Raw genomic sequence first — 13,713 nt, forward strand, 5'->3', positions numbered from 1 at the left:
TCTTATTTCTTCCTTTCTTTTTAAGAACCATATTTAACTATGAGTCCTAAAGTATATTCTCACTTAAAAGGGAGCTCATGTCATCTATAAGATCTCTACAAGTCCTATCTTCCCACATGCTGCTTCTAAACCCAGTACTTAAAAGGTTGAATTTCTACAAAACCTCCTGGAATCAATGTGAAGAGCTGGTATTATCACAACAGCTGGTCTCAGTCCATCAGAGTTCAACACTGTTCTGACTTTAGTATGGGTGACAAATTACTGTCAGCATTGATCAGTGGTATCTCTGCTATACGACCTACTATCAGTATGATAGCTCAATAACTACTACCAAAAATATCTTTGAGATGCAAGCTATACCAGCAGGAAAGGGCTGCTGATATTGGATTAATGAATGTGTTTTAACAAAATTGACAGTTAAAAAAATGAAGGACCTAATCTGGCTGTTGTTGGAGATGTGGTCAAAAATTATTTCAACTTCAGAACAGGATACAGTAACTAATTCACTATGTCTGGACATTTTTTTTCCCCATATTATCTCGTGGTCATTTTTCTGGCCCTTCCCAGCCAGATGTCCTTCCTACCACTCTTAAATACCATGATGGCACGATAGTGCATGGCAACTCATGTGTTGATTAGGAGCAGAAACAGCAGTTACTGCATTAGCAGCTGTTGAGCTGAGAATATTGCTACAGTAAATAATGCCTCTTAGTGTTTCTGCTGGAATTTTTTTCTTTCTTTTAATCACAATCATGAATTTCATGGAGCCATCTTATGACACAGTTTCCAAATCTACTACCATGGTCCAAAGCTTACTCTTCAACCAAGTAGCTAAAGAACATTTAAAAAAAAATTCTTAATATTTTACTAATAATGTACTATAGGCTAGAATTTATTGCAGGGTTTTGCATTTGTTTTTCTTCTTCTCTTTTTTTCCCTCTCCCCCTTCTGCATTCAGAGCTTCTGTAAGCATTCTGAGTTGCTAGTCTGGCTTGACTGGAAAGTACTGTGTGTTTGTTGTGTGTCTGCATGTGTGATACCAACTGTTGAAGACTGCTTGATGTTAGATGAGGGCTTATGCTCAGAGCTGTTCTACAGTTGTCTCTCTGGCAAAATCTTTCCTTACCAATGACAATGATGTATCTGTGTGGGGAGAGTCTGTTTTACAATATTACACTTGCTGCGGTCTTAATTTTACTGATGGGGCATGATTATGATTTCATTTACATTAATCAAATTCATGAGTCATTCCATTCATGTCAATAGCATTAAAGAGCTATAGAGACAACTAAGAGTTCAGAATCAGGCTTCTGGTGTTTAATCTAAAAGCATATCTGAATCACTTCATTAAAGACAGAAACTGAAGGATAGATCCTCTGCTTACTTTGCATTACTCAGTCATGCCATTAGCATTAAACATCAAATAAAGAGCAAAAATGACAGCTGGCAATGTGTCATAGTACAAGGGTTTTCCGTTTACCTCAGATACAGAAAATACCCATGAATTAACAAGATTTAAGACTACAGTCCAAGTATGACAAACTTATGGTATTAGACCTCCTCGCCCTTGAATGTTGGCAATAATGTTTAAAAACTTTTTCCTTCCCTTGTTTTTTGGTTTTTTTTTTTTTAATGCCTCTCTTACATAACTTGAATGCAAAAGATTTACATAGCTTGAATGCAAAAGATCTAAAGGCAAACTATATTTAAGTAAAACCTGAGAGACGAGTTAAGTTTTATAGCCCTGTCCATAAGGAGTATCATATCTGATAAATACAGAAGCATAAAAACTGTGATCACAAGACATAAAATTTGTTTTGTAGGTGTCTTATAAAGCATGATCAAATCTCCTTTAAAAAAAATGAAATAACAATAATTTTTTAAAAACAGGCATTCTAAACAATAAGAGTTTTTATACTGCTGTCTATCTCCTGCTCAGACAGAGAAATTGTGCAGGGGATGATGGGCATTAATTTAGTCCTCACTGATAAGTACTTTTAAGACTAAATATTCTTGAAATTGCACTTATTTAAATTATACTCAAGCTCCCTGTAAATCTAAAAAAAGATTATAAGGACGGGAAATAATTTCAAGAGGCCTAGCGAGTTAGCAGAAAATTGCTCTATTATACTTCTTCAGATTTTTTCCATTTATTAAGTCAAAGAATTACTGGCATTTGAGAACATTTTCTAGAAATCTGATACATTATAAGCCCTAGAAACTGTTACAGTTATATATACTTTCAGCTTCACCACAAGCATATACCCCAAGATACCTAATCAGAGAACTGAGAAGTAATACAAACCAGGGCCAAAGCAAGCTGGGAAAAGGGATCTTTTGCTACATTTTCTGTAGATTTCACTGAAAACCAAAGATCTATCTGAGCAACTTGTTTTTCCAGTAGAGCCGGAATTGCAAAAATATTTTATTTGGAACTCCTAGAGAAAGCTTTCTTTTTACCCTGTTAGACCACACAGTGAGTTTTACACCCTACACTAACACAGCATAAGTTTTTGTATGTTGAAACAATAAGATAATGTCTTCAGGCTGGATGCAAATGTTAGTTAAGCCACTGGTGTCTTAACCGGAAAACCTTGATATAATATCTACTCTTAGTAACAATGGGAATTACTCTTTGAAACCATGGGAATGATACATTTTCCTTTGTTATCTTTTCCAGTGTTGTACTTTGTGATAATATTGCTGTGTATTTCAGCATGCACACTTGGGCACACAGATTAATTATGAGGCAATAAACTTTACATAAAAGTGCTGAAAAACAATTAAAAATCTCACTTGTTTTTCAACAAAGCAAAGTGAGCAAGAAACTGAAGAATTATAGAATAGAGAAGTCACCTACCGTGGTTGTCTTTATCCGTCCTCCTGGTTGTGTACAGGTCCAGCCTGATTTATTGATTAGCAAATCACAGCCTTCTCCTTCTAAACATGGAAGCATTTCACACCACTGTTTTGTTTTGATAATTCGTGCTATGAAACAGAAAAGGAAGAATAAAAAACAAAAGAAAAAACAATTGGCAGGAGAATTCACATTTTACTTATCTCTAAACACTTTCTCATTTGAGTTGTCTATTTGCATTATCCGATAATTCAGCAATAGTTTATGATGTAGACAGCCCTAGGCAGTTTACAAAATTATTTACAACACCTGCTGTGCCAACAAATTTAATTTCAAACTTAAAAACCAACAAAAAAACAAAAGACAGCTTTATTATAAATCAAAAGAACATAGAAAATCACTCTTTTTCTAATTTTATGTTCCTTCCAATGAAGGAAACATTGTTGGGGAGGATTAATAATTGGAGACCCACTATCCTAACTAATCATTTTGGTGCCCCACACCTGTGATCCATTGTGTTAGACTCTACAAACAGAGAAGATAGTCCTTATCCTGAAGTGCTTACACTGAAAACAGACATGAAGCATGCAGGGGAAAGAGAAAAGCTGTAATAAACAGAGGGGTCGGTTTAATGACAGCTATTGAGAAATTCTGTGACACTTGCAATAGTGGGGTGTAGTCAAGGGCAGAAACTAGGAACATAAGAAGGACAGGTATTGAATGAAGCCAAGGTTGAGAAACTATGGGAGACAATAAGCTGAGGGAAAAGACAGGACCAAACAGCCTGTTACTCCAAGGGAAAAGAAGCCTAGTTAGGAAGGCTTCTGACAGAAAGCTGGTGTGATACATGTTTTGTGTCTACCCTCAATGCTTGCGTCTCTGGCAAGCCAGTTCTGCAAAATTTCCACAAGGTCATACACAACATGTAGTCTTGGAACAACTGAGCCCTGACTGCAATAAAGTAAAAGCAAAGGAGTTGTGAGGAGAATTTTTTCCTCAAGGTAGGAAGAGAAGGAACTTTAATACCTGTAGACCTCTTTCTGGACTATAATACTACTTCTTTTGAATTCACCTTTGCAGTATCTGGGTTCCTTCTCATAGAATAGCAAACAATATTACTAATATCTAGTTTTCTGTTATTCTTTCACTCTTCACTGAAGACAATATTGTACAGTGGAATGTTTAGCATACTTTTCACAAAATACATATACAGAGAGACACTCACTTGCATGGTGCCATATACTCATGCTAAACAAGGTAAAGTCTCCCACACTAACTTTTGCTCAAACTTTAAGGCTTTCAATCTGCAGAAAATGGTCCTGTTCCTCCATGGATCATCTCACCAGTTCTTGGCTGCACTATAGGAAAGCTTCAGCACTTCAATTTATACATGTGTCCTAGCATACAAGGCCAGAACTTGTCCCACATAGAGGGACACAGATCATGCCTTCCTCTATGTTGATGTGTGACACCAATACACATAAAAATCCTACAGTAATCATAAGCCCAACAAAAAGAGAACTACAGGAGAACTACTTAGTGAAATAAGAGTACAACAAGCTTATGTTGAACCAAATTAATTTGGGGTCCAAGGAGACTAAAATTAGGCATTTATCCCAGTGGCAGCTACAGGTTTATGCTCACCTGAACATGTGATTCAGCCTGACTCCTTCTGTCTGGAGCTACTTAAGAATACAATTCCCAATGCCACTGAATCATGGCAAGAAAGAGAAGTGCAATTTAAAGTTTTTAATAAAACCCTTTCCAATATTTTGTCACAAAACAACTTGTGTCCTCAGCTCTGGTATAATTGTTGGTAAGCTCTAGTAATATAACAAAATCTGATTTCTTTCAGTGGAAGCTCAATCTGGAATTCATATTAATATTTTAATTATAAAACCTCTTTAGAAACGAAATGTATACATAGGAATTTGCACTGTTCATTAGCCAACATATAAATCAACGGTGAAATGATTCATAACTACATTTTTTTTAAAGCAACTCTGCTAGGCTGTTTCGCACATAATACACAGAAATGTGGATTCTACTTGGGCACCAGAAGTACTGCTCTACTGATAACTGGATCATATCAGTTTTTGAGAATAACCCCTCCTTTGTATCAGATAAAAGCCTCATCCTTTCAGTGAAGGTCTGCATCCAGTTACAGGCTTAACAGGAAAACCTCAGTAAAATGCTAACACCAAATCTGACCTACTTGCATGCATATCTTTCTTAATTCACATATCAAAATGGCTATTTCTATAAATGTTTCAACAATATGAGGAATCACTGAAAGACTGAATAGTAAGTTAAATTCAGAAATATCCAATAGATTGCTTTACCATCTCAGCTAGGAGGTTTTCCTAGAAACATGACTTGAAGTAATTTTATTTTAAAAAAGTATCTCTGAATGACTCTTTGTGTTTGCTTGGTCGCTATTGATATTATCACAAATCCATGCGGTCCTTGCTCTGTTATACTGGCTGTATCCACACAAATTTAAAACACACCAAGGGTATTTTACAAAACACAAATTCTAAAACATTTCTGTGTATAGAGCAGCTCATCCATTTAGGTTTGAGAATCAGAACTTCTTTTGTAGGGAAAATCTAGCTAGCTCACCTGACTTAAAGCTAATCAGTATCAAAACTGTGCCTCCTCAGCCTCCACTTCCTCTTCCAATCCTGCTTCCTGCTGAGATCTCCTCCCCATTACTGGTTTTATGTCCCTTTAATTCTGCTTTTCACCCACCCATTGCTTTGCTTCGGGAGCCTCACCAACACACAGGCCCTTAGTCACAGTGCCACGAGGGCGGCCTGTGCTTGTCTGCAGGACTACATCTATTTTTGCATTTTCACTTTTCAGTTTGCACATTGTATCACAGTATGAGAGTGAGGCTCAATGTATAATATAGGAAGGGAGCAAAATGTACAACAATTTTTATCAGCATAATATCAAAGAATTTTCATCAGCAATTGAAACTGAGTTATACGAGTCAAAGCAAAGGGATATAGTGTATTTCCTGAGGCAGTATAGTTGCCTTTTTACTGTGTGTATTCACCAGGGGTGTAATTCAGCCCTCTGCAGACAAGAGAGCAAAAAGCCTATCAGCTTATTCAAATCCACTCTGAGCTCCATTATGAAGAATTAAATGATACACAGGCTTTGTGCAGAGCTTCTGCAAAGAACTGAATTTCAGCTTTAGAATCTGTGCTGACACTACCTTGCATCTCCTAAGAAGGGCTGTGCCTCTTCACTCAGACTGGAGAGAACAGGCACTGACGTTGCTCAGCACATGGTAGAACTGCTTTCCTGGGTAGGGCCATTTGAACTGGAGAACAAATGGACTCTATCCAAGGGGTTTTCATGAAAATGGTCTTGAGGCATTGGATGCAAGCAGATGTTGTATGAACATCATGACAAACTACCTACCAATGTGATCATAACTGTTTTGTCAGACAGAAAAGCTTGTAATCTAGTTATTTGTAGAAAAAGTCTCCATTCATGATCAGTACAGTCTAATATAAGGCTGCTCAACTGAGTAGTGTTTCAGAACACCACAGATTGTTTTCTGCTAAATACTGCAACTATATAAGCTTTTTCAGGCCTCTCACCTGGTTTAATAATATATTAATGTCATAATATTAATATATTCTCTATGGAAATATTATATATATATATATATATATATATGTGTGTGTGTGTGTGTGTGTGTATATATATATATATATGTATATATATATTTCCCATGGAAAATCAAGTTTATCTTCTAATATTCTTTTCCCAGATTCAACCCACACTCAGGGAATTATCAATCTCTGCATCTTTAGTCAATCTTTTAACTGAACATCATCAACTGTTTGTGATAGCAAAAAACTAAGTCTTGTTCAGCAGCAGTAAATAAAAAAAATATTTTACCAAGTAAAATATGGTAAATTAGAACACTCAGATTTTTGCAGTTTGTTGTCTCTTTTTTTTAATGTTGGGGAACGACTTAGGGAAATAAAAGTAAAAATGTACTTTATTTTCCCTGAATAAGAATACTGATTGAGACAGCATTTGGATACTGAAACTTATGATTTCAGAATAAATTATGCTTCTCTGCATGAAAAGTGGTGTGCAAAGTGAATATTTATAATTTTTTCATGTATTTATAAAGTATAATCCAAACCATGATGCATGAGCCTATATAAAGTAAAAAAGAAGCAGCAAAGGAGATACACTGAAGTAAGGACTAGGGAGAATCTTTCCCCAGCAAAACACATTTTGAAACATACTTCTTCAATGAGAACTTAGCTCAACTATACTTTTTCCTGAATGATTCTTCTTCACATTATGTTTTATTCAATGGTAATTTTTAGCATTTAATGCAAGTTGTAACATATACATTGGAAAAAGTATTTCTTCTTTGAATTTCATATATTATTTCACAGTAGCTTTCCTTGAACTTTGAAGAAAGCTGATCAGCATAGCAAATTCCCAAGGTTCAGAAAGGCCTTTGGCTTCACCACTTTAGAAGTACATAGAAAAATGCATTTATCTTGGTGTATTTTGCTTGTCCTATTATAATTATATAATGATTCACCTTCAAATGATCCCAATTGGTTTCATAATACCACTCATCTCCTACACTTTTTAAAATTTTATCTGATATTTTTCCTTTTTCCATTTTTTCAACCCTAGCTTTTTTCTCTGACCATTTCCCTCCTCTGCCTGACTCAGTACATATACACTATCTACCTATCAAAGATCCCCAAACATCTTGCAGAACTTCCTATGTTTAGCACAGTTTTATCGATGACTGGTAAATGCTGTTCATTGTCCCCATTGTGCACAGAGGTTAATCATCTTGACCAAGGTCACACAAGAATTTGTTGCACAGCTGGAAACAAAACCTCTGAATTCTTAGTGATCACTAGACTGGAGACCTTCCTGTGTCCCCTCTTCCTCAAGAGACAGAGTGTACTTTAATATGTATACATGAAGAAATTAAACAACAATAAAAATATGCAAAGTATTATTCTTTCAAAAACATATATCAGTTAAATTGCAGCAGCAGGATAAAGGCCATCTGAAAGATAAACTGAATCACACCACTCTAGGATACTGCAATCATGAACTGTCTTTAGAGCAGCAATTTGACTGTAATAGTGTAAAAGCCCCAAATGTCAATCTACTTTACAACAAGGAAACATCACAAAGCTTGGATACCTTTTACAGCAGTCATTCTGCTTCCTTAAAAAGAATTGAAGCACTGCTAATTCACAAAGAGTTAGACTGTCTCAATTATTTATAGGGCATCTAGACCAAAGACTATTTAGTTCTAAGAACAGCAATATAGCAATGTCTAGACACCTATTTTATCATTTAGCTCTTGCTGTCAAGATTGGGAGGGATGCTTTAGCTGAGGTTGAGAAATATATGGGAAACAGTGATCTCCTGTGGGCTACAAAGACCAGGCAAATTGAGACCAGGTAACTAGATCAAGAGTAAAAGATTGAATGACAGGGCAGAGGCTTTTCCTACAGCTCATCCAATCATAGTTCCACTGAGGGATAAATCTTATTGCAACCCCTGGGCTGTGAAAATATCATCACTGTTCACCTGTATCCCAGAAAAGAATGACAATCTGGCTTTATCAGGAATTATGCAGATTGCACCTTGTACAACATGTATTTAGGAGGAGCAGGATAATACCTAGGAGACAATCTCTAAATTATATAGCCATCCATATTATCCCAAACAAAGACTCCTTAAGAGACATCACTGCCAGTTACATGAGTGGTCCCTAGGAATTTAGCTGATTTACCTGGTGTAAGAAGTTGTTGGGTTAAACTGAGTGAAAGCAGGAAGCTTAGTAAACCACTGATGCAAAAACTACTTGAAAACACTTTGAAAAAGTAAGACCAAACTTAAACTACTCCATTTAGAAAGGCATTAATGTATTTGTTTAATTTTATTACTTACTTATTGTTTTCCATATCTTCATAGGACTCTGAAATAAATATATACTGACAGCTTAAAAATAATTACACAAAAAAACCCTGAAGTATAATCCAGATTCTAGGAGCACTCTTATGAAACTCAATAGCGCTTATCTTTTTTTTCCCTTCAAATAGAAGAATTTCCTCATTATGATACCCCAAACAATAAATAAATAAACAGTGAAAAGCATATGAGACTAAATGCAAAAGAACATGATACCTGTTTGTAGTGTAGAAACTAGAATGTATTTTTCTGGCCTCTGTCTTTTCAGTTCTTGGAAAACTTTAATACTATGTGACTCACTGATATAGTGATAGGTTCCTTACATTAGTCTACATCCAGATGTTCAAATATTTGTATGACAGAAGCATTATCCTAACACTGAAAGTGTTCTACAAAAACAGTTTCACTGTTTCCATTTTACTTGTCAAGGGCCAGTATTCTTCTAATTGCTCTCATCTGAGATTATAATACATCTCTGCATTTGTTCTCAACTCCTCAGCCTCTCACTGGCAAATAGTACTCTCAGTGGCAAAACTGCTCACTTGGAAAAGTAATGCAGCAAATATAACACATATTTTCCAACTGCCTACAAAGCTGTCAAACAGAAACAGAAAAAAAATTATCATTTAATACATTTTACAGGGTCACAACAAGCATCCTGACAGCTATAATAAATGATGAATACTGATAAAATTTACATGTTGAAGTTGATTTAGGGACAATACATGTGCTTCTAGTCTCTTCAAAACCAGCATTTTCTAACTAAACATTAAAAAGGTCAGTCTTTTGAATAGGCAACTTGGCCTACAACTTTGCCCAGGATTTCAGTATTTGTCTGAATACTCACAGATGTGCATATTCAATGGTTTTCAATCTGTGAATGATCCTACTGCTTTGTTGTCTGTGGGTAGTTAGCATTTGCTATCTAATAAGAGATGCTAATAGAGCACCTACCCTAGAGAAAGCCTTGGTCAGGACTCAGTGTTTTCTGTTTCTGTGCCCTGTTGTTCTGCTCTGCTGTATTCAATTAGTGCGCTGTAAGCAAAGTAAAAATTACTAAAAATCTGATCAGTGATATGCCAGCAAAGAACCCTTCAGAGATCAGGTTTTCATCACATTTCACTTTACTGCCAGCACACTGAGAACAGCAAATTTCACTGGAGAGGGACAGCAATTTCAGACCCAAAGAAGAGAATTTGAAGATCACAGCAAAGAATAGACAAGGGCTAAAATGGGAAGTAGTGGGAAAACAGATACTTGGAAAAAAAAACAGGCAAGAAAGAAAGGAAAAAGAGGACATACCCCATTTATATGTTACTGAAGCTAACAGGCAAGGTCAAAAACTTGAGGAACTTGTTCAGTGGAGTCAGGATGACAATGAAGGTAAGTAAAGGCAAAAGACCAGAACATATTGGGTTTTCTTCTCTTAAGTACACCAGCTTCATGCCTCCTGATCATATGAGCAGAGAACTGCAGTGGAAGTCCAGATTCACTATGGTTAAAAGCCCAATGATCCTCAGATCCTCACTGCCATCCCTACATTATGCAGAGAAGGCTGGGCAGCTGTGGAAGAGGGAGAAGGACCCTCAGAACTCTCCTAGCTCTGAAACATGTGAACATACAAAAGTAATCCCTGAATACACAGTAAAACAAGAATTTTAAGGCTGACAGCACAGTAATAATTAAACTTGCTCTGGGTTACATGGTCAGAGTTTTCACAAAACACTAAACATACACTAAAATTATAGCCAAGGTCCTTCTTGGGACTCCAGTTGTACCCAGTCTTACTGGGTACCTTAATGAACTCTGTACATGCTTAGTAAGGAAAAGTTAAAAAGAAAGAAAAAGAAAAAAAAAAAGAAAACAATAAGCACTCTCCATTTGACAATTGATTTTGCTCAGGCAAAACAATGAGAATCAGAACGTGAGATTTCATGTGCCTGAGGACAGAAATTTGTTAGTCTTTAATCTTTTGACAGCTGTTTCTGGGAATTTTAGTTAATGTTCTTCACGTGAATTCAAAGGACAGGCATTTAGCTGAGTGGTTCTGCTGTGGCCCTCACTGCTTTTAGTACTTTCCAAATCTAGTGTCAGCATGTGTACTGCTGCTGTGGCATGGTGGTGACATTTTATTGTAGACTGAAAGAGATAATAATTCAGCTGTTCTCAAGTACAATGGGCTTCCTTTGTCAACAACCAGAGCAATGGGAAACTCTGCCCTCCTTTTGTCACGTATGTATGAACAGAACATGGGAGAAAATTGAGTTAAAATGAGCTCAAAGACCAACACAGAAACAGACTAAGATGTTGCTGTGAGAACAATTAAAAGTACTAGAAAATGGAACTCAGCAGTGAAGCGGACCTTATCTCCTACCCAAAGTGCTTTCCCCCTATTCCACATGACTAGATGCTCTGTTACAGTAAACTGTATGCTTTTTGGGGTAAGCCCATGACTTTTTGCTTTCATCAAATATTAAAAATAAGCTACAATTACACTGGGGATTTTGACACAAATTATGCTTAAAGAATGAAGATTAAGAAAAAATCCTAATAAAACTAGTGAAACCAGTGAAAACAAAGAAAAAGGGAACCATTTTTATGGTATCACTTTTCATAATGAGAGTACAATTAATATAAGAACTTGTGATTCTTTTGACACTTGCGTCAGTGAACCAGGAAACTTGCCATAGGAAACTGTGATGTTGAGCATTAGATACCTTGAAACTGTCCTTTCCTTATGACTCCTGCTTTCACCAGCCAGTGTTTGACCAACAGAGGGAAAAGAGTGCTAAAATACAGCAATGTTAGTTTATATAACATGCATTGTATTGATACACAGTCCATGGTGAGACCCTGTTACAGGTGGATGTGCTATATCTCAGCTGCACAGTCAATCACACATCCTCTCAGACAACAGTTTGATATTATGGCTGTGCAGAATGATTTTTGACTGACAGGTTAGGTCATGTGAATTTTTTAAGGTGGCTTTTCATCTGTACAAAAATATTGCTGTTCCTTACCGCAAAATTTTATGATCTTATAAAATTTTCCCAATTTTATACCTCATTTGGCAACTGTTTGTCTCATTACTTAGTCAAGATTTCTCCGTAAAACTTCTCTCAGTATTTTGTAAGAATAAAAACTAAAGTACAAATGAATGTCTTCTCAATAGGTTCCTATTTTCATTTTATAATGCACATAAAATTGGGAGACAGATAGCTTAAAAAGACAATGCATTTCTAAAACTCAGTGAATGCATTTTTACTTTGTATAACTAATGGAACAAAAAATGGATTTTCAAAGATCCTCTTGATTCTACTACATAAAAATTATTGACACTACAGTTCAGAAGGAGCTCTATAACAGAAATAGTCACTGATTAGATGGAATAGTCTTTCTTGACCTAAGAGGAAATATTTGATGTATCGGAACCCGTCTGGCAAATCTATGAACAGGCACGTGTCTTCTAGATACTGCTATCTTTTTCACCACCAGAAAACCTAACTTTAAATTTTCAAAATTATTTCTGTTAAATCAGATTAGAAGGACTGGCCACAAGGTGAAAAGGGAAAGTGCTGCCTCTTTCCTAGGGCAGGCACTGCATCTGCTCCCATGCTACAGCCACTCTCTTTGCAAGCCGGAGGCCTGTCCCTGTCAAAAGCTGCACAGTGGAGGCTGGTTGGGCCAAAGGACACAGTAATAGCACAGAAAATCTACTCTGACTTACTTATCTAAACCATGAATTCTTAAAATTAGGGGCTGTAAGTATTTTTGGCTCTGTAGCAACTGCACCAATCGTTAAAAATCAGACCATTAGGCACAAAGCAGTTGATCAGGTCAGTACATTGAGAGTTAAAAATACTTTTCTGCATTGTACTTTACAAGAAATATGATAGAGCCATATATTTTAGGGACAGAAACAACAAGTTTTTTGAAGATCATAAAATTTAATCCAGCAAGTTCTATAACAATTTCAACAATTTCTTGTTGACATAAGTTTTAGACATAACTTTTAGAAAGACATCCAGGGCTAACTTTCAGAGAATGCTCACATTTCTAAAAACTCTTAAGGCAGCTTATACAATTCAATGGCAGAGCCAATACTTCTCAGTTCTATAGATTTTAGTATTATTCCTATAGGACTCATAGGGTTATACTCAGTTTTCTTTACTAAATTCCAATTGATTGAGTAGTCTTCTGTCAGCTATAGTAAAGTCACATCCCTAAAAAAACACTCTGTGTTTCTGAAGGTTAATAATGCAAATTTTAAATCTCCTGCTTTTGCTTTTTTTTTTGTTTTTTAAACATTCAAAAGTATCTTAAGGAAAATAAAACAAATTAAGCATCAACACTGGACAAACAGCCACAAACAGGAGATAATAACCCACAAATTTAACTGGAATAGAAGCAAGTTAGAATACTCCATCTGCAGGAATGTAATTGTTTTCTTTTAACAGTAACTGTCTGAAAAAGAGCTTTCCCAAGTGACTCTCACTTTGTAAGAGCAATGGGGAAACCTCATAAGAAATATCTACAAATTGTAACACTGCAAACACTACAAGTTCACAGTCCTGACTCAGGCAAAACCTACAATGGGTTTCTTGAGAGTTCTTCTGAATAAAACACTGCTTGACTGAGTCTGCAGCTTGGAAATAGCCCCTTGCAGATTAAGAAATAACAACTGCTAGTTCTCTATGCTTCTCTTAAGTACAATACTGAACTATTTAAGTGTTCATTTAGACTCAACATTAAACATAGAAAAAAATATCTTCAAAAAATCCCCCCAGGGAAACTCAACTTTTTTTTTTTTTTCTTAATATATTTTCACACAGCAAAATGGTCCTTTAAATTATCCCAGTATGCCTAAT

The 13,713-nt window shown here is 36.0% G+C and overlaps 1 protein-coding gene across 18 annotated transcripts in view; it reads right to left on the minus strand.

Moving 5' to 3' along the window:
- TAFA5 (TAFA chemokine like family member 5) overlaps nt 1–13,713 on the minus strand; it is a 505,223-nt gene that overhangs the window by 174,557 nt on the left and 316,953 nt on the right. For all 18 annotated transcript variants that reach the window (XR_003378956.2, XR_012580128.1, XR_012580127.1 and 15 more), the window contains one exon: nt 2,861–2,988. Coding sequence is in view for 6 of the 18 variants with exons in the window: in XM_074540010.1 (XP_074396111.1) it covers nt 2,861–2,988 (128 nt within the window). In the remaining 12 variants the exon portion in view is untranslated. The remainder of the gene's footprint in view (nt 1–2,860; nt 2,989–13,713) is intronic.

This window comes from Zonotrichia albicollis, chromosome 4, assembly GCF_047830755.1.
Source record: "Zonotrichia albicollis isolate bZonAlb1 chromosome 4, bZonAlb1.hap1, whole genome shotgun sequence".
Taxonomy (NCBI): domain Eukaryota; kingdom Metazoa; phylum Chordata; class Aves; order Passeriformes; family Passerellidae; genus Zonotrichia; species Zonotrichia albicollis.